The following is a 24,167-nucleotide window of genomic DNA, read 5'->3' on the forward strand; positions in this document are numbered from 1 at the left end:
AATCCAGGACCCAACAGGGAAAAATATATCAAGGTTGCCTTTGATACAGAAACATTAAATGCTTATGCCCCCAGAAAAGGGAAGTAAAACTGACAGATTTTGAATTAAGGATTATTATCCAAAAGTTTTATAACCAACCAAGTTGTTTGTTCTCACATAAAGAGAGAGTCTCCAATTTGTAAGAACTGAAGAGATGCTCAGTTCTGAACAACTCTTTAAAAATCTAGCCAAACAACAGAGTGATTTAAGTTAACAAACTCATAAACAGCTCTATGAAAAGATTCATAATTAATACAAAATGGTGATTTTGCTTACAATATGGAAGTTATATGTTATAATTCTTAAAAATAAAGCTAGTCAACAGGGTAGTAATACTACAATAATGAACTGAGACAAAATTCACAAAATATAATTATGGTAGGTTCGGGGAAGTATGTGTGTGTGTGTGACTGTGGGTAGGGAGAAACAGGACAAGCACAACCAATTTCTCAATTTTTCATATGATGGAGTCAACAGATCTTATTTCATATCTGAGGGTGATGATAAAGTGGTTTAAACATAGCATTCAGTGAGATTACATGGTTGCTAAATTATCAGAAAAACAATTAACTCAAAGAAAATCATACAGCAATGAACAAAAAGGACTGGAAACAGTAGGAAATCATTAAAAATAATAAAATACCCTGAAGAACCAACACAATTTTGAAAAAGAACAAAGCTGAAGGACTCACACTTCTTGATTTCAAAACATACTACAGTACAGTACAGTACTACAATTAGTACTGGCATAAAAGCAGACAAATAGATCAGTGGACTAGAATAGAGGGCCTAGAAATAACCCCTTGATCTATCCTCAAAGGATCTTTGACTCTTGATAAGATGCCAAGACCACTCAAAGGGAAAACTTCTCTTCAACGAATGATGCTGGCACAACTAGATACCCATTTGCCAAGAATGAAGTTGAGCCTCACTTTACATCATCCAGAAAAATTAACTCAAAATGGAGTAAAGGCCTAAACATAAGACCTAAAACCATAAAACTCTCTTAAAAGAACACATAGGGGAAAAGTTTCATGGCACTGGACTTGGTAATGATTTCTGGGATATGTCAGTCAAAATTACAGAGAACAAAAGCAAAAGAAGACAACAGGGACCACATCAATACTAAATACATCTGTGCATCAAAGGACACAATCAATAGAGTGAAAAGGCAACCCACTGACTGGTAGAAAAACTTATAAATTATATATTTGATAAGGGGTTAATGTCCAGAATATATAAAGAACTACAACTCAATGACAAACTTTTTTTAACTTGACTCAAGAATGGGTAAAGGCCTTGGATAGACATTTCTCCAACAATAAGCATATGAAAAGATGACCAGCATCACTAATTGTCAGAGACATGCAAATCAAAAACACGAAATATCACTACATACCTACTAGGATGGCTATTAAACAACAACAGCAACAATAACAAAACAGAAAGTGTTGGCAAGGATATGGAGACATTGTTGGTGGGACTATAAAATGGTACAGTTTTTACAGAAAAGTATGGGGGTTCCTCAAACAATTAAAAATAGAATTACTATATAATCCAGCTCTGTGCTGACAGCTCAGAGCCTGGAGCCTGCTTTGGAATGTGTGTCTCCCTCTCTCTTTGACCCTTCCCTGCTTGTGCTCTCTCAAAAATAAATAAACCTTAAAAAAAAATTAAATATTTAAAGAACTGAAAGCAAGGTCTTGAAGACCTACTGCACAGCCATGTTCACAGCAGCATTATTCACAATAATCAAGAGGTGGAAGCAACCTAAATGTTCATTGAGGGATGAATGGATAAACAAAAACTGATACATACATACAGTGGAGTATTACTCAACCTTAAAAAGAAAATCATGTCATACAGTACAATATAGATGACCCATGAAGACATTATGCTAAGTAAAATAAGCCTCTTAATAAAAGACAAATAATGTATGATTCCACTAATATGAAACTATCTAAAATCAAGTAGAACAAGGGGTTCAGCAAAAGGGGGAGTTGATGTTTAAGGGGTACAGAGTTTCTGTATTATAATATGAAAAATTTCTAGAAACTATTTCACAACAATGTGAATATGCTTAATAGTACAGAACCTTGCATTTAAAAATGGTTAAGATGATAAAATTTTTTTACCACTTGCCTCAGTCTGAAATGGAACTTTGTATCATAAACATTTACTTAATAAATTTATAATTTATCAGAACAGGAAAAATAATAAATTTAAACCAAACATTTTGTTAATAACTTCAGAGTTAGGTAAAATAAATTCACCCCAAAAGAAAAACGCTCAAATTCAGTGGGGAGAGAAAAGTTAAATTCAACTAGATGCTACTTACATTTGAGCTAAGTCATCCAGAAAAGCTAAAACGAGAAGGATGGGCAAAGAGAAACTATGCAAATATAAAGTTTTAAAAACCGCATTGGATGAAGTAGAATCAAAGACAAACATATTAAAAATGGAAAATAAAACCTACTTTGAAAAATGTAAAATAAAACTTTGAATGATTTAGGTACAATTCACAGTGAATAAAAAAGTATCATGAATGTTTATATGCCAGACATAAGATAAACATCTATATATAAACCTTTAATCACCGCAAAGATAAATCAATCTTCAAATATGTTTTTTTGACTTTTTTTCCATTTCCCATTTACTTACCATCAATATTTTAATCTTGTATGTCTACCTAACTCTTGTGCATGACAACACCATAGCTTTTTTTTTTTCCCCTTAAAATAAGTTCTATACCCAACGTGGGCCTTGAACTCATGACCCCAAGATCAAGAGTCACATGCTCTACCAACTGAGCCAGCCAGGCACCTCTTTGAAGTGCTTAACAGACCAACGAAACAAATATTTGGGAAGAATGTAATTAATAAAGGTGAATTACCAGATAGAACTGAAATGTTGTACTCTAATATGGAGACTCCACATCCTTGGAGTACTTGGTTCATATGTTAAGCCACAAAGAAAATCTCTGTATATCCTTAAAACAGAAATAGAACTGAGTACAATCTCTGATCATAATACATTAAAATTAGAAGTTCATATGTAGTGGCAATAAATCCAGTCTTACAGAAATACAAAAAAAAAAAAAAATTATCCTCTAAACTTTTCTCTTGGGTCAAACAGCAAATCCAAAGGTATAATTATAGAACATCTAGAAAGTACTACTAATAAAAATACCATAAGTCTAAATACTATAAATCTACTGGATATATATACTTCGTTTTCATTTGGGGATCTAAAGAGTTGAATAAAGCAGTCCTCCTATCCTTATACCACCACCCCCAAAAATATATCAACTTTAAGTTCATCACTTTTCTTGAAGTCGTCAGAAAGTTGAGGTCACACGTCAACATTAGCCCAAAATCTAAAGAGCAACTGTCTGCAGGGAGATATGAAACATGAGCACCAGATCATCTGGAGGAGATACCACTGGAAACCCTTAAGGAGGAGACTGGATTAAGTGGTAGAGGCCAAGTATATACTGGTAAGAGGGTGAAGCCCTTGGGGGCTATAGAAATTGGAGGAGTCTACATCTTCTTGCTGGCTATTTCTCCACAAACTCCCACCAGGAAAAAGATTGAAGAGTTTTATGGAAGTGTCTATTACAGTGCAGACTCAGAAAAAAGGAACAGTAGCTGTTCTGGGAAGGATACAAAACTCTACCTTAGAGGGATGTCAGCAAATTGGTAGAATAAGGACCTCCAGGGACCTGTCTCTTCCCTAGAACCACCAAACCACACACACACACACACACACACACACACACACACACACACACCAAAACAAAAACCTGGCAAGAAATGCCAAAAAATCAACCTCATCAGAACTCTGGAAGACAAAGGTTTATGGCAACTAAGTGAAAACTTAAATAGGAGCAAAAAAGCCACTAAAACAAGGTAGGAGAGCTTTGTGGCTTTTAATTTACCCTTCTTTGGCATAGCACTGAAAGACAGTAGCTGCATTCACATTGTAGTATCTTGGTCCCAAGGAAGTGTTTCACTGAACTTCCCTAAGTATTCTCTGAAGAACTAACACAAGGAGCCTATGTTGTTTAATTAAACATGGAACTCTCTGAGGGCATTTTAGAGGATGGAATTTCCTTGAAAACATTGAAAGCTAAATGAAAAAGGCAAAAACAAAGGGAAGAAAACAGCTGATCAAAATACTAGGCAAATGGAAAGCCAGGGAAAAAAACAGTGAGAATTTTGGGAAGACGAGGTTTTGAAAATCTCCGATGTACCTCAGGGAAACAAGAAAGCTCATGTACAGGGCAAGACACATGTTCAGAAAAGACACAAGAAGACCATAATGTTTCACAACTGGCTGATCTGTAGTTTCAGTGTAAGCTGCAAATTTGGCTAAGGCAGAGTTGCAAGTGGCCTACCTAAGCACTGGCTTCCCTAATACACAAAAAATCTTCAAGGAATTGGGTAATTTTTTCCCTTTCTTTTCCTTTTTCCTTTTCTTTTTTGCTTTCTCTTTTTTGGTTCCAGGCACTTAAGGCAATCTGTCAAACAACTAGCTAATGAGCTAAATAAAGAAAGAGAAATCAAAAACACAGTTTGTACAAAAATAGTTCAGAAAAATCACTAAACATACCAACAGTTTTAAGCCACAACAAGCAGTAATGACAAAATCCTAGGGAGGAGGGGAAGGTAATCTGTTTTCCAAAGTTAACACATTATGATATTCAAAATGTCTAATTTTCAGCAAAAAAAATTACAAGGCATGTAAACAAACAAGAAAGTATGGGGCACTTAAAAAAAATGAACAGAAGACTTTAAATCAACATAGCAACTATGCTTGAAGAGCATATGGACAAATAAATAATGAGAATGATGTCTCACCAAATACAGATTATCAATAAAGAAAACAAAGGAAACAAATAGAAAATTATGAAGCTGAAAAGTAAAATAACTGAAATGAAAAATTCACAGAGCAGTTCAACAGCAGATTTGAACAGATGAATCTGTGAACCTGAAGACAGCATAAATGAAATTATCCAGTCTGAGGGGCAAAAAGAAAACAGAATAAAGAAAACTGGACGGAGTCTCAGAGACTTGTAAGACACCATCAAGCTTACAACATATGCATGGTGGGAGTGTCAAAAGAAGAGAGAAAGAATCAGGAAAAATATGTGAAGAAATAATGGTTGGAAACTTCTCAAATTTGATAAAAGACACGAATCTAAAATTGAAGTTCAATGAACTCCTCGTAAAACAAGTTCCACACCAAGACACACAATAATCAAACTGTTAACTGACAAAGATTAAAGAGAGAATCTTGAAGCAGTGAGAATGAAGAGACTCAAAATGTACAAGGGATCATCAGTAAGACTGCCAATTTCTCATAAAAAATGATGGAGGCCAACAGGCAGTAGGGTGACATTTAAAGTGAGACGAAAAAACTGAAAAAAGAAATCTGTATCTGGCAAAACTATCTTTCAAGAATGAAGATGAAATTAAGACATTCCCAGATAAACAAAAGTTGAAATAATTCATTACTAGAAGACTTGCCCTAAAAGAAATGTTAAAGGGACTCCTTCAGTTGAAATGAAACAACATGAGGCAACAAGGGAAGCCATGTGAAGAAATAAATAAAGCCATATGAAGTCATATGAAGAAATAACACTGGTAAATATGAAAGTCAGTAATGTATTTCTGGTTTTAACTTCTCTTTCTTTTCCTGTAAGATTTAAAAGACATGCATAAAAATAATTACAAATCTGTGTTAATGGGCACGGAAAGTATAAAGATGTAATCTATAACAATTAAGAGTGAGAGGCAGAGAGGTACAGAAGCAGAGTTTTGTATATTATTGAAGCCAGATTGGCATTATTTCATATGTGTTGTTTTATCTGTAAGAGTAACTGTAATCCCTAAGAAAATAACTAAAAATATAAAGGAAAGGAAATGAGATAGGAATCTCATTTCATTATAGGAAATCAATTATTTTTTTTAATTTTTAAATGTTTTATTTATATCTAGGAGAGAGAGAGAGAGACAGCGTGAGCAGGGAGGATCAGAGAGAGAGGGAGTCACAGACTGAAACAGGCTCCAGGCTCTGAGCGGGCAGTCAGCCCAGAGCCCGACGCGGGGCTTGAACCCACAAACCGCGAGATCATGACCTAAGTGAAAGTCGGACGCTTAACCGACTAAGCCACCCAGGCGCCTCTATAGGAAATCAATTAAATACAAAAGAAGGTAGTAACAGAAGAATTGAAAAAGAAAAAAAATTTATGTTAGACATAAATAACGGCAAAATTGTCAAAGTCCTTTCGTATCAGTAATTACTTTAAATGTAAATAGATTAAACTTTCCAATTAAAAGGTAGAGATGGAAGAATGAATTTTAAAGAACATAATCCACCTATATGTTGTCTAAGAAAGACTTCATTCATTTTTAAAATCTAAGGCAAATTTGATTTTTTAAAAATGTTTATTTTGGGGGTGGGGTGGGTATGGGTAGAGAGAGAGGGAGACACAGGATCTGAAGCAGGCTCCAGGCTCTGAGCTGTCAGCACAGAGCCTGATGCAGGGTTCAAACTCACAAACTGAGAAAACATGACCTGAGCTGAAGTTGGATGCTTAACCAACTGAGCCATCCAGGCGCCTCAATCTAAGGCAAATTTAATAAGATCATACAAACACCTGTTTTGCACTGAGGCTGTTTTCCTATACAGTTGACCCCTGAATATAGGGAAAAGGGGTGCTGACCCCTAAAGGTGGTAGAAAATCAATGTGTAACTTTTGACTCCCCCCAGAATTAATAGCCTATGGCTGACCAGAAACCTTATAATAACATAAACAGTTGATTAACACTATTCTTATAATAAAGTAAGCTAAAGAAAACAAATTTTTAGACACTTTCCCTCTTTATAAAATTTTCTTAATGTTTATTTTTGAGAGAGGGAGAGCATGAGCAGGGGAAAGGCAGAGAGAGGGACAGAGGATCCAAAGTGGGCTGGTGACAGCAGACAGCCCAATAAGGAGCTCAAACTCAGAAGCCGTGAGATCATGAACTGAACTGAAACCAGATACTTAACTGATTGAGCTATCCAGGTGCCCCCAAAAAGAAAATATTATTAAGAAAATCTTAAGAGGGGTGCCTCAGTGGCTCAGTTGGTTAAGCATCTGATTCTTGATTCCAGCTCAGGTCAAGATCTCATAGTCGTGAGACTGAGCCCCGCATCAGGCTCTGTGCTGGCTCTGAGCCTGCTTTAGATTCTCTCCCCTACACCCATTCTGCCCCTTCCCAGTGCATGTCCGTACACGTGCTTGCTCTCTCTCTAAAATAAATAAATAAATAGTTAAAAAATAAAAATATTTCTTAAAAAAATCTTAAGAGAAAATATAGTACTGTATTTATCAAAAAAATCTGCATATAATTAGATATTTCACACCTATGTTGCTCACATCCATGTTGTTTAAGGTTCAACTGTAATTTAAAATAACACAAAGATGGGGCGCCTGGGTGGCTTAGTCGGTTAAGAGTCCGACTTCGACTCAGGTCACGATCTCATGGTTTGTGGGTTCGAGCCCCGTGTCAGGCTCTGTGCTGACAGTTAGCTCAGAGCCTGGAGCCTGTTTCAGATTCTGTACCTCCCTCTCTCTCTGACCCTCCGCTGCTTACAGTGTCTCTCTCAGAAATAAATAAAACATTAAAAAATTACTAAAATAACACAAAGACACAGAATGGAATTGATGCTTTAGCCCATTTCAATTAGACTGTCATATTTTCAAGAACAGGATTTACTGTTGTTGCCACCCTAGTTCCTTTCATCAGAAGGGGTCAGATATGCACATTGTTCTGGTAATACACCCTACAATTCCAGACCACTGCTTCTAGAACCCATGTAGTCAGGGCTTTCATCTGAGAAAGAAATCCATGCTCAGGAAAGGCTGACCCTGACCCTCAACCTTATCTTTATCACAAAGTCCATGCTGGCAAATGTCCACTTAAAATTTTCAATGTATGGTAGCTGGTATTGGAAATGTTATCGGTACTATACTGTTTTTGCCAGATGTTATTAATGGAATAAAGTCATTCTGCTCTGGCCTCCTCCACAGCACTCATCAGAGAACGACAGGGTCTTCAACCAACCCCACAGAAAGATATACAGCCCAAACTGCCATCCCCTCACTGTCCCCTATTCCCCACTCCATTTTGAAAAAGACTCCCTTTAGATCCAAAGACACAGTAAAAGGATGGAGAAAAAAGAAACAAAGAAAGTAAAAGGATGGATTAGATATTCTATGTAAATAGTAGCAACGAAAGAAAGCCGGGGCAGCTCTACTAATATCAAACAAAACAGACTTTGGATTAAAAATCATTACAAAAGATAAAGGGGATTATTTATTGATAAGATGGTCAACCCATGAAGAAGATATAACAATTACCAACATAAAAATACCTGATCACAAAGCTTCAAAATAAATGAAGCAAAAAAATGGACAGAACTGAATGAAGAAACAGTTCCACATTAATAGTTTCAGGCTTCAATACATGATTTCCAATATGATAGAAAAACTACATAAAAGGCCAGTATGGAAATAGATGATTTGAATGACACTATAAACCAAATAGACCTAATAGACATATATAGAACACTCCAAACAACAACAGCATAATTCTCTCACGTGCACATGAAAATTCTCCATAAGAGATTATATACTATGGTATAAAACAAGTCACTACAAATTTAAAAGGACTCAAATACTTTAAATTATATATTCAAGTATATTCTTTGACCACAATTGTATGAAACTAGAAATAAAAAGATATTTGGAAAATAAACAAAAATGTGGGAATTAACAAACTATTAATAGTTAAAAAAGAAATTACAAGGGAAATTAGAAAATACTTTGAGATGAATGAAAATGAAAACACATATAAAAACTTCGGAATGCAGCAAAGGCAGTTTAGAAAAAAATTTATATCTGCAAAAGCAGGGCTCAGAGGAAATTTATAGTGGTAAATACCTGAAAAGTGTCCAACCTCAGCTCAGGTCTGATCTCACAGTTCATGCGTTCCAGCCCTGAGTCACGCTCTGTGCTGACAGCTAAGAGCATGGGCCTGCTTCATATTCAGTGTCTCCTTCTATCTGACCCTCCTACCTTGTGCTCTGTCTCTCAAAAATGAATAAATGTTTAAAAAAATTTTTATTTTTTTCCTTCCCAGTTTTTTAAAATATTTGAAATAAAAAAATTTAATTTTTATTTATTTGTGTGTTTGAAAAAGAGAGCGCATTTGAGTGGGAGAGGGGTAAAGAGAGAGGAAGACACAGAATCTGAAGCAGGCTCCAGGCTCTGAGCCACCAGCAGAGCCCAATGTGGGGCTCGAACTCACAAACTGTGAGATCATGACGTACGCTGAAGTTGGACGCTTAACCAACTGAGCTACCCAGGTGCCCCTCCTTCCCAGTTTTTATTTAAATTCCAATTAGTTAACATACAGTGTAATATTAGCGTCAGGTGTAGGATTTAGTGATTCATCACTTACACAGAATAACTTAAAATCAGTAACTTTAAACTGTACGGGATTAGAAAAAAAGAGAAAACTAAAACCAAAGCAAGTAGAAGTAAGTAATAAAGATTAGAGTGAAGATAAACAGAATATGACTAGAAAACCAAAGAGATAAATAAATTCTTATAAACACACAAACTACAAAAAAAAAAAATGACTGAAGAAGAAATAGAAAATCTGAGTCGACTTACAGTAAAGAGATTGAATCAGTAATAAGTTTTTTCCCCCAAAGAAAAACCCATGACCAGTGGCTTCACTGATGAATTCTACTACACATTTAAAGAAAATATCAATCATTAACACCAATTCTTCTCAAACTCATCTGAAAAATAAATGAGGGACAATGTCCTAACTCACTCTGTGATGCCAGTTATTACCCTGATACCAAAGGCAGACAAAGGTATTGCAAGAAAACTATAGATCAATATCCTGCACAGAGATGTCAAAGTCCTCTTAAAAATTCTAGCAAAGTGAATCCAGGAGCATATGAAAAGAATTATATATCAAGATGAAGGGATATTTAAGGATTTATCCCAGGAATGCAAGGTTGTTTCAATACATGATTATCAATCTATACCATATTAATAGAGTAAAAGGAAAAAAAGACCCAGATGATCAGCCCAATAGATGCTGATATACCTGGCAAAAAACACAAAACTTTCATGGTAAAGATAATCATCAGGAAAGAAAGGGAACTTCCTTAACATGATAAAAGTCATATATGAAAACTCAAGCTAACATTATTCTCAATGGTAAAAGACTAAATGTTTTCCTTCTAAGATCAGGAACAAGACACGTCTGCCACTTCTACTTGACACTATTGGTCTGGAAGTTCTAGACAGAAAGTAAATAAAGGGCACTCAAATTGAAAAGGAGGAAGTAAGACTATTTCTATTCACAGATGACATGATCGTAGAAAATCCTAAAGAATCCACAACAAAAGTGGGATTAACAAATGAATTAAGTAAAGTTATAGGGTACAAAACCAATATGCAAAAATTAGTTGTATATCTATACACTAGGAATAAGCAATGAAAACATGAAATTAAGAAGACAATTACACTTAAATACCACTGAAAAGAAAAACTTACAAAAATATAGAATTTCAAGGGACTCTGAATAGCCAGAACAGTCTTGAAAAAGAAGACCAAATTGGAGGTTCTATACTTGCTGATTTCAAAATTCATTACAAAGATACAGTAAACCAAAAATAGTGTGGTACTGGCCTAAAGAAGGACATAAAGACCAAGAGAATAGAACAGAATAGAATAGAATAGAATAGAATAGAATAGAATAGAATAGAATAGAATAGGGAGCCTGAAATAAACCCTCATATATCTATATCTATATAGATAACTATCTATAACTATCTATATAGATATAGATAGATATAGATATAGATAGTCAAATAATTTTTCTAAGACCATTCAATGGAAAACAGAGTCTTTTTTCCAACAAATGGTGCTGGGACTAGATATCCACATGCAAAAGAATGAACTTGGAGCCTTACTTTGCACTATATACAAAAACTTACCTCAAAATGGACGAAAGACCTAAACAAGAGACCTAAAACCATAAAACTCTTAGGATATGACACCAAAAGCAAAAATAGATAAACTGGATTACATCTAAATTAAAAATGTCTGTGCATCTGAGGACAAAATCAACAGAATGAAAAGGCAGCCCATGGAATGAGAGAGAATACTACAAATTAGATAGAAGAGGTTAATATCCAGAACATATAAAGAAATCCTACAAATGAATAATAAAAAAATACTTGATTAAAAAACAGGAAAAGTACTTGAACAGATATTTCTCCAGAGATCACATACAAATAACTAGTAAGCACATTAAGATGTTTGATATCACTAATCATTAGGGACCTATTAATCAAAACACAATGACATGCCACTTCACACTCATTAGGATGACTATTTTTATAAAAAAACAAAACACGGGTTGGCGAGGATACGGAGAAACTGGAATCCCTGTGCACTGTTGGTGGGACTATAACATGGCAGTTCCTCAAATAATTAAAAAGTGAATTCCATATGATTCGGCATTCTACTTCTGGCTTTATTACCCCCCACCCTGTCCCCACCAATTGAAAGCAGGCTCTTGAAGAGATATTTGTACCCCTATATCTACAGCAAAATTATTCACAATAGTCAAAAGATGGAGTACCCCAACTATTAAGAGATGAATGGATAAGTAAAATGTGCTTTATACATCCAATAGAATATCATTCACCCTTAAAAAATAAGAAAATCCTGTTACATGCTACAACATGGATGAACCTTGAGGATATTTTGCTAAATGAAATCAGCCTATTACTAAAAGACAAATGATGTATGATTCCACTTACATGAGGTACCTAGAGTAGTCAAATTCAGAGACAGAAAGCAGAATGGTAGTTGTCAGGGGCTGAGCATCAAGTGGCATGAGGAGTTGTCTGAGTGGGTATAGAGTTTCAAGTCTGCAGGATGACAAGAATTCCTGAGATGGATGATGGTGATGTCTACACAATGATATTAATGTATCAAGCTGCACACTTAAAAATGGGTAAGATGAAAAATTTTGTTATATGTATTTTACAATTAAGAATGAAAAAAAAGAGAACAAGATATTCAAATAAGAATAAATTTAACCAAAAAGGTAAGGTCTAAGATCTGTACAATGAAAACTACAAAACATTGCTGGAAGAAATTAAAAACCTAAATAAATATTAAGATATTCCGTGTTCACAGCCTGGAAGACTTAATTAAGATGGCAATAAACTCCAAACCAATCTGTAAATTTAATGTTTAATTAATATCAAAATCCCAATGACCTGTTTTGGCAGAAATGGAAAAGCTGATCCTAAAATTCATATGCAAATACAAGGGGCCTAAGGAGCCAAGTAGTCTTGAAAAAGAATAAAATTGGAGAACTCAAGCTTCTCAATTTTAAAATTCACTACAAACCTACAGTAATAAAAAATATTGCAGTAATGGAGTATGGATTGACATGTTGATCAAAGGAATGCAACTGAGGGCTCCAAAATAAACCTTCACATCCATTGTCAGTTGATTTTTGACAAGAGTGCCAAGACCATTCAATGGGGAAAGAATAGTGTCTTCAATGACTGGTGCCAGGACAAGTGGGTATCCATGTGGAAAAGAATGATGTTTCACCCTTACCTTATATCATATACAAATATTAACCCAATACACATCAAATATGCAAATCAAAAATTCTTAAAAATAGGGACAAGATTCTGGATTTGGCAGTGGTTTCTTAGGACACTAAAAACACAAGCAACAAAAAAAAAACCAATAGGACTTCATTAAAAGTAAACTACTGTGGATCAAAGGATGGTAATAAGTGAGTGAAAAGACAACCCAGAGGATGGAAGCAAATACTTTACATACCCAATAAGAATCTACAATCCAGAATAAATAAAGAACTTTTGCAATTCAAAGTGACAATTATAAGAGGGCAAAAACCTGAATAGACGTTTCTCCAAAGAAGATATATATATGGCCAACAAGCACAGGAAAAGATGCTTATCGTCATTAGAAAAGGGAAAAACAAATCAAACCACAATCAAAATGACACTGAGTAGGAGATTCCACTTCATACCTACTAGCATGGCAAAACAACAACAACAACAACAACAACAAAAACCCCATACAGACACACAAGCCATAAAACCAGATAAATAAAAAGTGCTGGCAAGTGTGGAAAAAATGGGGGGCTCAGACTTCGCTGGTAGGACTATAAATGGTGTATCCATTATGGAAAACAGTTTGGTGGTTACTCAATAGGCTAAACACAGAATTACCATATGACCCAGTACTTTCACTCCTTAGTATATAATCAAAAGAACTGTCCACAGGTGTTCAAACAAAAACTTGCATACAAATGTTCTTATCTGCTCTTTTTAGAGTAGCCAAAAGATGGAAACAACCTAAATGTCCATAAACAGACGAAGAGATAAATAAAATGTAGTATATACATGCAATGGAATATTATTCACCCATATAAAGCAATAAAGTACTGATACATGCTAGGCCACGGATGAACCTCAAAAATATGTTAAAGTGACAGAAGTCTGACTTGATCACATATTGTATGATTCCATTTCTATGAGATGCACAGAACAACAGGCAACGGAGACAGAAGTAGTTCGTGGTTGTTGGGGCTGGTGGGAGGGGAATAGAGAGCGACTGCTTAATGGTTATGAAGTTTCTACTGGAGTGATGAAAAAGTGCATGAACTGGATAGTAGTGATACGTAAAACACTGTGAATATACTCAGTGTCACTGAACTGTATGCTTTAAAATGGTTAAAACTGTAAACTTTATGTATGTGAAGTATATGGGTTTTACCACACACACCCAAACCCTCTACTGAGATCTTTTTTCCCTATCTCCTCCATGGGACAATTTTTTGCCTACTTTGAAAAGTCATATTGTACTATTAATATATGGAATCACTATCATTTAATACCTACCAAAGACTCAATTATGAGAAAAAAATATTTATGGTAAACTGTCTCAATGTCTTGTCTTGCCTCTAGACTAGTGATCTCTAAGTTTTTTTGATCATGCAGGTCTACTGATTAAATATTTTTGAGCACAAATTATAAAAGTAGATATTTATGTTATAAATTATGGCTCTATTTAGGTTATAAAACATATACAGAAATATAAATTTTAAAAGGTTGAGAAAAATAAATATAAATCCATCATTTTTTGGTCTATCCTCTAGTGGCCCATGCTGTAAGCATCCCTCTCTGGAGAACACTCCTCTAGATACCCTACATTTTATTCTTGGGTTAAAGGAATAGTTTGCATTTGCTGCCCCCTTGAAATCTGCCTTTACTGAAGCTCCCTAACTTAATGGTCATATTAACCTTATGGATGTTGTTACTGAATTTCTTGTTAAGGATGCTGTTGAGGACTCTTACATACACTGTGGAGCTTTCTTTATGAGAACAGATGAGAGAAATTTCTCTTAGGTCTCAGTATCAGAAATATTTATAATGCTTTTGAAAACTTAGTTTTTATATCAGAGACTTATTATGTAATTGATCACAAAGTTGTAGCAACACCAAGTGCTAGAAAACATAGAGCAAAATGTGTGGCTCACTTCTGGCAACCATATCCACAAGGTATATTTATTTATCTCCTTTCTGGCTTCAACTTGTCTTCCCATCACTCACAATTCTTCATTTATTTATCTTTTAAAAATCATGTTGTAGCTCAGCCCTCACTGGCTTTAACTGAATTTTCTATCATTATAATTCTTCACTTACTCAAAAAAATCATTATTGTATTACTTACATGTGCATGTGTCGGTATATTTGTATATGTGTATATCTGTGTACGTGTTTAAAAGCACCTCAAAATTTCTTGAAAGACAGGGAGGAATAAATAAGCAAAAAAACCCCTAAACAAACAGAAAAGGCCAGGCACTATTGTTCAGAATGGAGGTAGTCCTAAACTGGAAGCACCCCTGTGACAGGGGTACACTCTGCAGATTTGAAGTATTTAGCAGCAAAGCCCTTCGTCGTAACTGATTGTTGAAGAAAAGAATGACAACTCACAATAGCACTGTACTACACTTTCTCACTCTTTTCCAGTTGGTACGAAATGTTATAGTGAGGAAAGGGCAATTGGCTTTTCTTTCACCTGTGTGCAAAAGCTTAACTAAAAAGTCCATGAAAAAGGCAGTCACATTGCCAGACGGAATTTGTAGCCATGTACCTGGATGTGTTTCCTTCTGGTGTGCTCAGAAGTCATTTGGGGATGACCTGTATTCAATGCTTTCTTATTCTTCTTGCTCCGCCTCTCAAGGTATCTCCGCTGGTGGTCAGTAATGCTGCTGTATAATTTAATGCGTCTGGGTGACAGGCAAACTCTCTCATGGCCAAAAGCTTGGATCAGTCGAGCAGTGTCAATGGTGGAAATAGAGCTGCTCCTCTCCTGCAAAGTCACCTCTTTATCTGTTTGGGTCAAGATATCAGATTCCACAGGAGAATTGGTGGTGGAAAGGATGTTGGTGGCAGTGTCTGTGAGCAGCTCACTTTCCTCAGAGGGTCTAGAATCTGAGGAAGTGTTGTTTACGTAACGAAAATCTGGCTGTTTTCTCAGGATATATTTATCAAATTTAATCTGTTCAATTTTAATCTGATTGGGCTTCTCAGCTTGATGGGTAGAAAGCGCTTTGCTTTTTTTAAGATCTCCTGTGTTTTTATGGCATTTCTCGAGGCTCTTATGCCGCTTCTTTTTCTGAAGCTTGATTTTCTGCTGTTGCTTAATATCCTGTTCCCCTCTGCTATCGTCTTGTGTGCTTTCAGAGGTCCAGAGGGAATATGTGATGGGATTCTGAAGAAGTTTAGCCAAACGATCAAGTCGCTCCACCAAGGACAGTTCTTTTCTGTCACTGAACTCGGGAGGTTTCTTTTGTTTCTGTCGCTCCTGATACTTGTTCCAGAGTTCATTCAAACTCACAGTGTGCTGAGTTGTTAGGTCTGGGGTGAACTTATGATCCCTTTTTGGATCATTCGTTTGTTTGTCACTTTTTGGATAATCTCTAGCCTGACTTTTAGCTGGATGCATCACTTCTTTGTTTTCCAAGTTTAGGTTGATACTGAGGCTCTCTATTCTGGTATAATCTGCCTTGGTCTTTTCCCCATTTTCATGAGGGGAAGGAAGACAAGTGTGTTCTCTTCGTTTGTCTGGATGATGCTGAAAGAAATCTTTCCAAGAATGTCTCATGAAAACACTCCTCCCTAAGGATTCATGGCAAACATCTTGATCACTTGGTAGGTGCACTGGATGATGAAAGTAAAATTTGGCTGACCTGAAGACAGAGTGGGTAGTATTTTCAAATTCTGAATGACGTCTGGACTCTGAAAAGGAGAAGAAAAAGATTTTCAAAATATTTGTATTCCCTTTAGAAAATAGTATTCACCCTTAGGGGCGCCTGGGTGGCTCATTCGGTTAAGCATCCGACTTCAGCTCAAGTCATGATCTCATGGTTCGTGAGTTTTGCCCGGTATTGGGCTCTGTGCTGACAGCTCAGAGCCTGGAGCCTGCTTCAGATTCTGCATCCCCCTCTCTATCTGACCCTCCCCTGCTTATGCTCTCTCTCTCTCTCAAAAATAAATAAACCTTAAAAAAATGAAAAACAAAATAGTATCCATACTTAATACTTTAGATATAGAAAAAGACCTAAGGAAAGAGCAGTTTCAGAAAATTCACTGCCTGCACAAAGGGTTCCAGTTGTGTGTCTATGGACTAGATTGGCACAATAAAACTTGAAGGGACTAAGAGTCAAAAGACTTGGATTCTGGGCTAGATTCTGCCATAGACTGGCTGTGTGACCTTAGAAAGGCACTTTACTTCTCTGGATTGTAACAGAAACTACTATGTATTCACTGCCTGGCATGCGGGGAGTATGATATGTGCTCTATATCTGTCTTTTTTCCTTTTAATTCAATCTTGTTGATAAAATGGAGAGATAGGTATTGTTAACCGTATTTTCAGCTAAGACACCTGAGACTTCATTTTCATCATCAGTAAATGGTGGGATTAAAAAAAAAAAAAAACTTCCGTCTTAGAGATTTTTAAAATTCCTTTCTCTGAACCATCTTTACATTTTCCCCCATTTTTTTTATAGTGGTAAAATAAACCTCACATAAAAGTTACCACCTTCATCTTCAGATTTTGACAGTCATTATTCTTCATCAAAACAGGCAGTTTTAGGTATAAGAAAATCTTACAATTACAAACCCTAACACTAATATACACATTTCTGGAGTTCCAAATCATGAGTAGAAACAAAAACATTTACCATTTACATGCAACAAAGTAACACTTGGAGCTATGGGATCCTTTCCTCCCACACTACAGATTACGGGCAACCAGAGTTTTCATTAAATACTCTGAGAATCCCTAAAACAATTTCCCCAGAATACAGTAAAATACATGGGGTCTGCTTTTATATCTAAAGTATTAAAAGACTTTCAAACCTCCGAACAAATAACCTAGGACCAGATGGCTTCACTGGTAAATTCCATCAAACATTTAAATACAAAATCTTTTGGGGCGCCTGGATGGCTCAGTCAGTTAAGTGTCCGGCTTTGGCTCAGATTATGATCTCATGGTTCATGGGTTTGAGCCCCGCATTGGGCTCTGTGCTGACAGCTAGCTCAGAGCCTGGAGCCTGCTTCAGATTCTGTGTCTCTCTCTCTGATCTTATCCTGCTCATGCTGTGTATGTGTGTGTGTGTGTCTCTCTCAGAAATAAATAAAAACATTAAAAAATAAATAAAATAAAATAAAATACAAAATCTTCTCAAGGTCCTTCAAAAGTACAAGAGGAGGGAACACTTCCAAACTCATTTTATGAGACCAGCATTACCCTGATACCCAGACAAGGACACTACAAGAAAAGAAAATTAAAAGCAATATCCCTAATGAATGTAAAGCAAAAATCCTCAACAAAAATATTAGCAAACCAAATTCAACAATATATAAAAATGATCATACATCATCATCAAGTGGGATTTATTCTAGGGATTCAAGAATGGTTCAAATCCACAAATCAATGTGATATACCAAATTAACAAAATGAAGGATAAAAATCATCTATCATCACAACAGATGCAGAAAAATCATCTGACAAAATTCAAAATACATTCATGATAAAAACTCTCAACAAAACAGGCACAGAAGGAATGTACCTCAACAAAATACAGGCCATATATGACAAGACCATAGCTCACATCATACTCAATGTTAAAAAGATGAAAGCTTCTCCTTTAGGATCAGGAGCAAGACAAAGATGTCCACTGTGGCCACTTTTATTCAACATATGACAGGAAGTCCTGGGCAGAGCAATCAGGCAAAAAAAAAAAGGGAAAAAAGGGCATCCATTCCTATCTTCTTCCAATCTCTTCTTCAAATAGTAATATTTAAAAATATAAACTGGACCTGTCATTTTTTGTTTAACAACTTTCTCTTACTCTTAGAACAAAACCCAAATTCCTTAACAAGGTGTACATGTACCTCACCATGCATCACTCTCCTCCTTGATAATTATATTCCAATCATGATGGCCTTTCCCCTCACTTCATCAAGTAGTATGAGCAAAAGCATAAAAGTGGAGACACACTGAACAAATAATTGAGTGTAAACATTTTAGTCTGTGTGGCTCAATACTATTTACAAAGTAAAGGGAATAGATAAAATAAGGTAGAAAAGGTTACTTGGAACCAACAGAACAGAATAGAAAACTCAAAAATAAATCCACCCATATATTGTCAACTGATCTTGGACAAGAGTGCTGAAAATACACAGAGGGGAAGAACAGGCTTTTCAACAAATGGTGTTAGAAAACTAGATACTTATATGCAAAAGAATAAAATGCATCCTTACCTTACACCATACACAAAAGTAAACTCAAAATGGATTACAGACTTAAATGTAAGACCTGAAACTACAAAACACCTAGAAGAAAACAAAGGGGAAAAGCTTCATGACACTGATTTTGGGAATGATTTCATGGATATAACCTTAAAAGCACAAGCAACAAAAACAAGTGGAACTACATTAAACTACAAAGCTTCTATGCAATTGGGGCATGTGGGTGGCTCAATCAGTTAAACAGCTGATTCTTGATTTCAGCTTGGGCCATGATCTCATGGTTCATGAATTCGAGCCCCACATCAGGCTCTGTGCTGACAGTGCAAAGTCTGCTTGGGATTCTCTCCCTCATCTTCTCTCTGCCCCTCCCCTGCTCTCTCTCTCAAAATAAATAAAATTAAAAAGAAAAATACCCCTCATTAAAAAAAAAGGTTTTTTTTAAAAAAAATTCTAACTGCAAAGGAAAGAAAGAATCAGCCAAGTGAAAGGGCAATATATGAAATAATAGAAAATATGTGCATACTATATTCTGATAAGAAGTTGATCTCCAAAATATATAAAGAACTCATACAACTCAATAGTAAAAAAATAATCAAATTGAAAAATTGGGCAAAGGGAACTTGAATAGCCATTTCCTCAAAGAAGATACATAAATGGTCAATAGGAAGATGAAAAATGATCAACATCACTCACTAGTCTTATCAATCTTTGCAAGGAAATGCAAATCAAAACCACATGAGGTATCATCTAAATCTATCAGGATAGCTATTATCAAAAAAACCCCAAAATCAAGTGTTGGTCAGAATGCCAAATGTAGATGCTGTGGAAAACAGTATGAAGGTTCCGAAAAAATTCAAATTAGTACTACTGTATGGTTCAGCAATCTCAGTTATGGGTATAGAATTGAAATCAGGATCTCAAGATCTCAAAGGGATATAAGCACTCCTATGTTCACTGCAGCCCTGTTAACAATAGTCAAAATGTAGAAGCAAACTAAATATCAAAAGATCAAGAAAATATAGTATATATCTATAAAAAGAAGGAAATTCTGCAGTATGTGACATAATGGATGAACCTTAAGGACATTATGTTAAGTGAAATAAGATGGCCACAGATCAATACTGTATGATTTCACATATATGAAAGATCTTAGTCAAATTCACAGAATCAAAGAATGGAATAGTGGCTGCCAGGGTATTGGGGGGAAGGGTATGAAATGGAGAATTACTAATCAATGGGCATAAAGTTTCAGTCAAAGCAAGATGAGTAAGTTCTAGAGATCTGCTGTATAACACTGTACCTATAGTCAATAATAATGTACTGTACATTTAAAATTTTGTTAAGAAGGTAGATCTCATGTTCAGTGTTCTTTCCATAATAAAATTATTGAAGGAAAGGAAGAAAGAAAGGGGGGGAAGGAAGGAAAGCAGGTAGGAATTTGAGGACAAATTATTTGGAGCTTGGAACATGAGGCTAAGAACTTTAAATTTATTCTTAATGCGGGGCGCCTGGGTGGCTTAGTCGGTTAAGCGTCCGACTTTCGCTTAGGTCATGATCTCGCGGTTCGTGGGTTCGAGCCCCGCGTCGGGTTCTGTGCTGACTGCCAGCTCAGAGCCTGGAGCCTGTTTCAGAGTCTGTGACTCCCTCTCTCTCTGACCCTCCCCTGCTCACGCTGTCTCTCTCTCTCTCTCCTAGAAATAAATAAAACATTTAAAAAAAAAATTTATTCTTAATGGAAATTAGGCACCAGTATACCATTTTGAGCAGAGGAATAACAAGATTATGGCTGTATTTCAGGAAGGATACCACAGCAACAGAATAAAAGAAGCAAAATTTCAAAGGGCTAGCTAGAATACATTAAAAAATAAAGCAAAAGTAAAAGAATGAGGAAATAGGTAACATTACTGTAAAATGTATTTGTTTTCCAGCATCAGTATTATCAAACAACACAGTCTCACTGACTTGGGACTGATGTAAAATATATGGTAAAGAATAGAAAATGAGCAAGCTGAATTCGTTGAGTATAAAGGGCTCTACAAACAACGAGACTACGCAACCTTATCTCATGGTACTTCTTTGAGTAAAGGTCAAATCAGCTGAGGTGGTTGTCTATCCTGATAATGCATTAGGTTTTTTTTTTTTTTTAATATTTTTATTTATTTCTAGGAGAGAGAGAGAGAGACAGCACGAGCAGGGGAGGGTCAGAGAGAGAGGGAGTCACAGACTGAAACAGGCTCCAGGCTCTGAGCTGGCAGTCAGCACAGAGCCCGACGCGGGGCCCGAACCCACAAACCGCGAGATCATGACCTAAGCGAAAGTCGGACGCTTAACTGACTAAGCCACCCAGGTGCCCCATAATAATGCATTAGTTTTATACACAGCATTTGCAAAACTCTCCCCAAATACATTAAAGTATATTAAAAATATGATTTGCTACTTTTTAAAAATTAAGTTAAACATGCTCATGTTAAAGTAATGCAGAGAATTTAAGGTGAAAAAGGTCTCCCTGCTATCCCTCAACCTCCAGGCCACTTTCCAACAGTAACTATTAAGCAAGTTTTGTATACCCGTTTAGATAAAATGTTGTCAAGTAATGCAAAAACATGTGTTCAATGAAAAAAAAAATTATGCATATGCAAACATTTTATATTAACTGATTTGATATATCATAATTTAACTAGATGTTTAGGTTGTTTCCAAATGTTTACTCCTCTGAAGAATACTGCAGTTACAAATTCTCAGGATGAATCTGTCACTGCCTTCTTTCTCCAAACCTGTTTCTAAGGTTAAGACAGGCAAGTTTCCTTGCTTTACTCTTCTGCATGGATGTGTCTGTATCTTATTTATTCTTTTAATGGACTGCAGCCTCCTGGAAACCCAGCTTTAAGCAGGACTTTTTCACTATGGATGTGCCCTAAGTTCTGTATTTTGTTCCCAAGTTCATGTAGACCTTAAAAATAAATCCCAGATCTATAGACTTCAGCTGAAACCCTTAAGGTGACAGTCTGCTTTGGTGCTTAATTATGTCTAGGGTGGGTTCCTGCTTTCATTTTATTTTTGGGACCCAAAGATGCTTAATTTTCATGTCAACTCGGATAAGTTTTAAAAGATAGTTTTGATATTTTTATCTAGCATTCTCATTATTTTCTTCAAGGGAGTTTTTCAGGATAGCATTGTCATTATTTTCTTCAAGGGAGTTTTTCAGGATAGCTAATCTACCATCTTGCCAGTTATAGATATATATAAAACTAAAAGTAAAATGGAGGGTATAAATTCAACTATATCAATAATAACATATACGGATTAAACAATTTAATTAAAAAGCAGAGATTGTGAGTTTTTTTAAAAACATGATCCAATTATAAGCTGTCTACAAGACATATATTTTATTTTTTTTTCTAAAAATATTTTTATTTATTTCTAGGAGAGAGAGAGAGAGACAGTGTGAGCAGGGGAGGGTCAGAGAGAGAGGGAGATACAGACTCTGAAATAGGCTCCAGGCTCTGAGCTGGCAGTCAGCACAGAGCCCGACGTGGGACTCGAACCCACAAACCACGAGATCACGACCTAAGGGCAAGTTGGACGCTTAACCGACTAAGCCACCCAGGTGCCCTGCAAGACATATATTTTGAATATAAAGATACCAGTAGATTGAAAATATAAGGATGGAAAACCATGTATCATGTAAACAGCAATGATGAGAAAGCTGAAGTGGCTATACTAGTATCCTAAAAAACAGATTCTAAAAAACACATTCTAAAAAAAAAATGTTCCTACAGATAAAGAAGGATATTTCATAAAGAAATAAGTCCATCTGTGAGGAAAATATTATAAACATAGGTCTACCTGATAACAGAGCATCAAAACACAGGAAGCAAAAACTAACAGAAAGGAGAAAGAGACAAACAAAAAAAGTTGGAGACTTCAAAACATCATTTAAAAAAATGGATAAAACAACTAGACAGAAGAGTAACAAGGAAACAGAAAACTTGAACAACACTATAAACCAACTAGACCTAATAGTTATCTATAGAACATTCTACCTAAAGAGAGCAAAATGCACATTCCTCTAAAATGCATATGGAATATTTGCCAGGACAGACCACATGCTAGGCCATATAGCAAATCTCAGGAAACTTAAAAGGATAGAAATAGTACAAAGTATGTTCTCTAACTACGGTAAAATGAAATTTGAAATCAATAGGAGAATGAGATTTGGGAAGCTCAAATATGTGGAAATCAAACAAAACATTCCTAAATAACTTATGGGGGAAAAAACCCAAGAGAAATCAGAAAATACTTTTAATATTTCTCTGGTGATGAGTTTGTTGAGTATCTTTTCATGTGTCTGTTAGCCATCTGGATGTCTTCTTCGGAAACGTGTCTATTCATGTCTTCTGCCCATTTCTTCACTGGACTATTTGTTTTTCAGGTGTTGAGTTTGGTAAGTTCTTTATAGATTCTGGCTACTAACCCTTTATCCAAAATGTCATTTGCAACTATCTTCTCTCATTCCATTGGTTGCCTTTTAGTTTTGTTCATGGTTTCCTTCGCTGTGCAGAAGCTTCAACCACACTGAGGCACCACCTCACACTTGTCAGAATGGCTAAAACAACCAATTCAGGAAACAACAGATTTGGCCAGGATGTGGGGAAAGGGGGACACTTTTGCACTGTTGGGGGGAATGCAAACTGGTGCAGCCGTTCCTAAGAATAGTACAGAGATTCCTCAAAAAATTAAAAATAGAGCTACACTATGACCCAGCAACTGCCACTATTAGGTATTTATTCAAAGGATACAAAAATGCTGACTCAAAGGGGCACATGCACTCCATGTTTACAGCAGTATTATCAACAATAGCTAAATTATGGAATGAGCCCAATGTCCATCAACTGACAAATGGATAAAAAGCATATAGTATACAATACAATGGAATATTACTCGGTGATCAGAAAGATTGAAATCTTGCCATTTGCAACAATGTGGATGGAACTAGAATGTATTATGCTAAGAAAATTAAGTCAGAAATCATATGATTTCACTCAGGTATAGATTCTGAGAAACTCAAGAGATGAACACAGGGGAAGGGAAGGAAAAATAAGATAAAAACAGGGAGCCAAACCATGAGACTCTTAAATATACAGAACAAGCTGAAGGTTGCTGAAGAGGAAGTGGTT

General features: G+C 35.9%; 1 protein-coding gene across 2 annotated transcripts in view; it reads right to left on the reverse strand.

The window, feature by feature from the left end:
- Window positions 1–24,167, reverse strand: part of ALMS1 (ALMS1 centrosome and basal body associated protein) — a 193,603-nt gene that overhangs the window by 25,209 nt on the left and 144,227 nt on the right. For both annotated transcript variants that reach the window (XM_077766284.1, XM_077766283.1), the window contains one exon: window positions 15,326–16,473. In XM_077766284.1, coding sequence (XP_077622410.1) covers window positions 15,326–16,473 — 1,148 coding nt within the window. The remainder of the gene's footprint in view (window positions 1–15,325; window positions 16,474–24,167) is intronic.

This window comes from Crocuta crocuta, unplaced genomic scaffold, assembly GCF_008692635.1.
Source record: "Crocuta crocuta isolate KB4526 unplaced genomic scaffold, BGI_CrCroc_1.0 scaffold113, whole genome shotgun sequence".
NCBI lineage: Eukaryota > Metazoa > Chordata > Mammalia > Carnivora > Hyaenidae > Crocuta > Crocuta crocuta.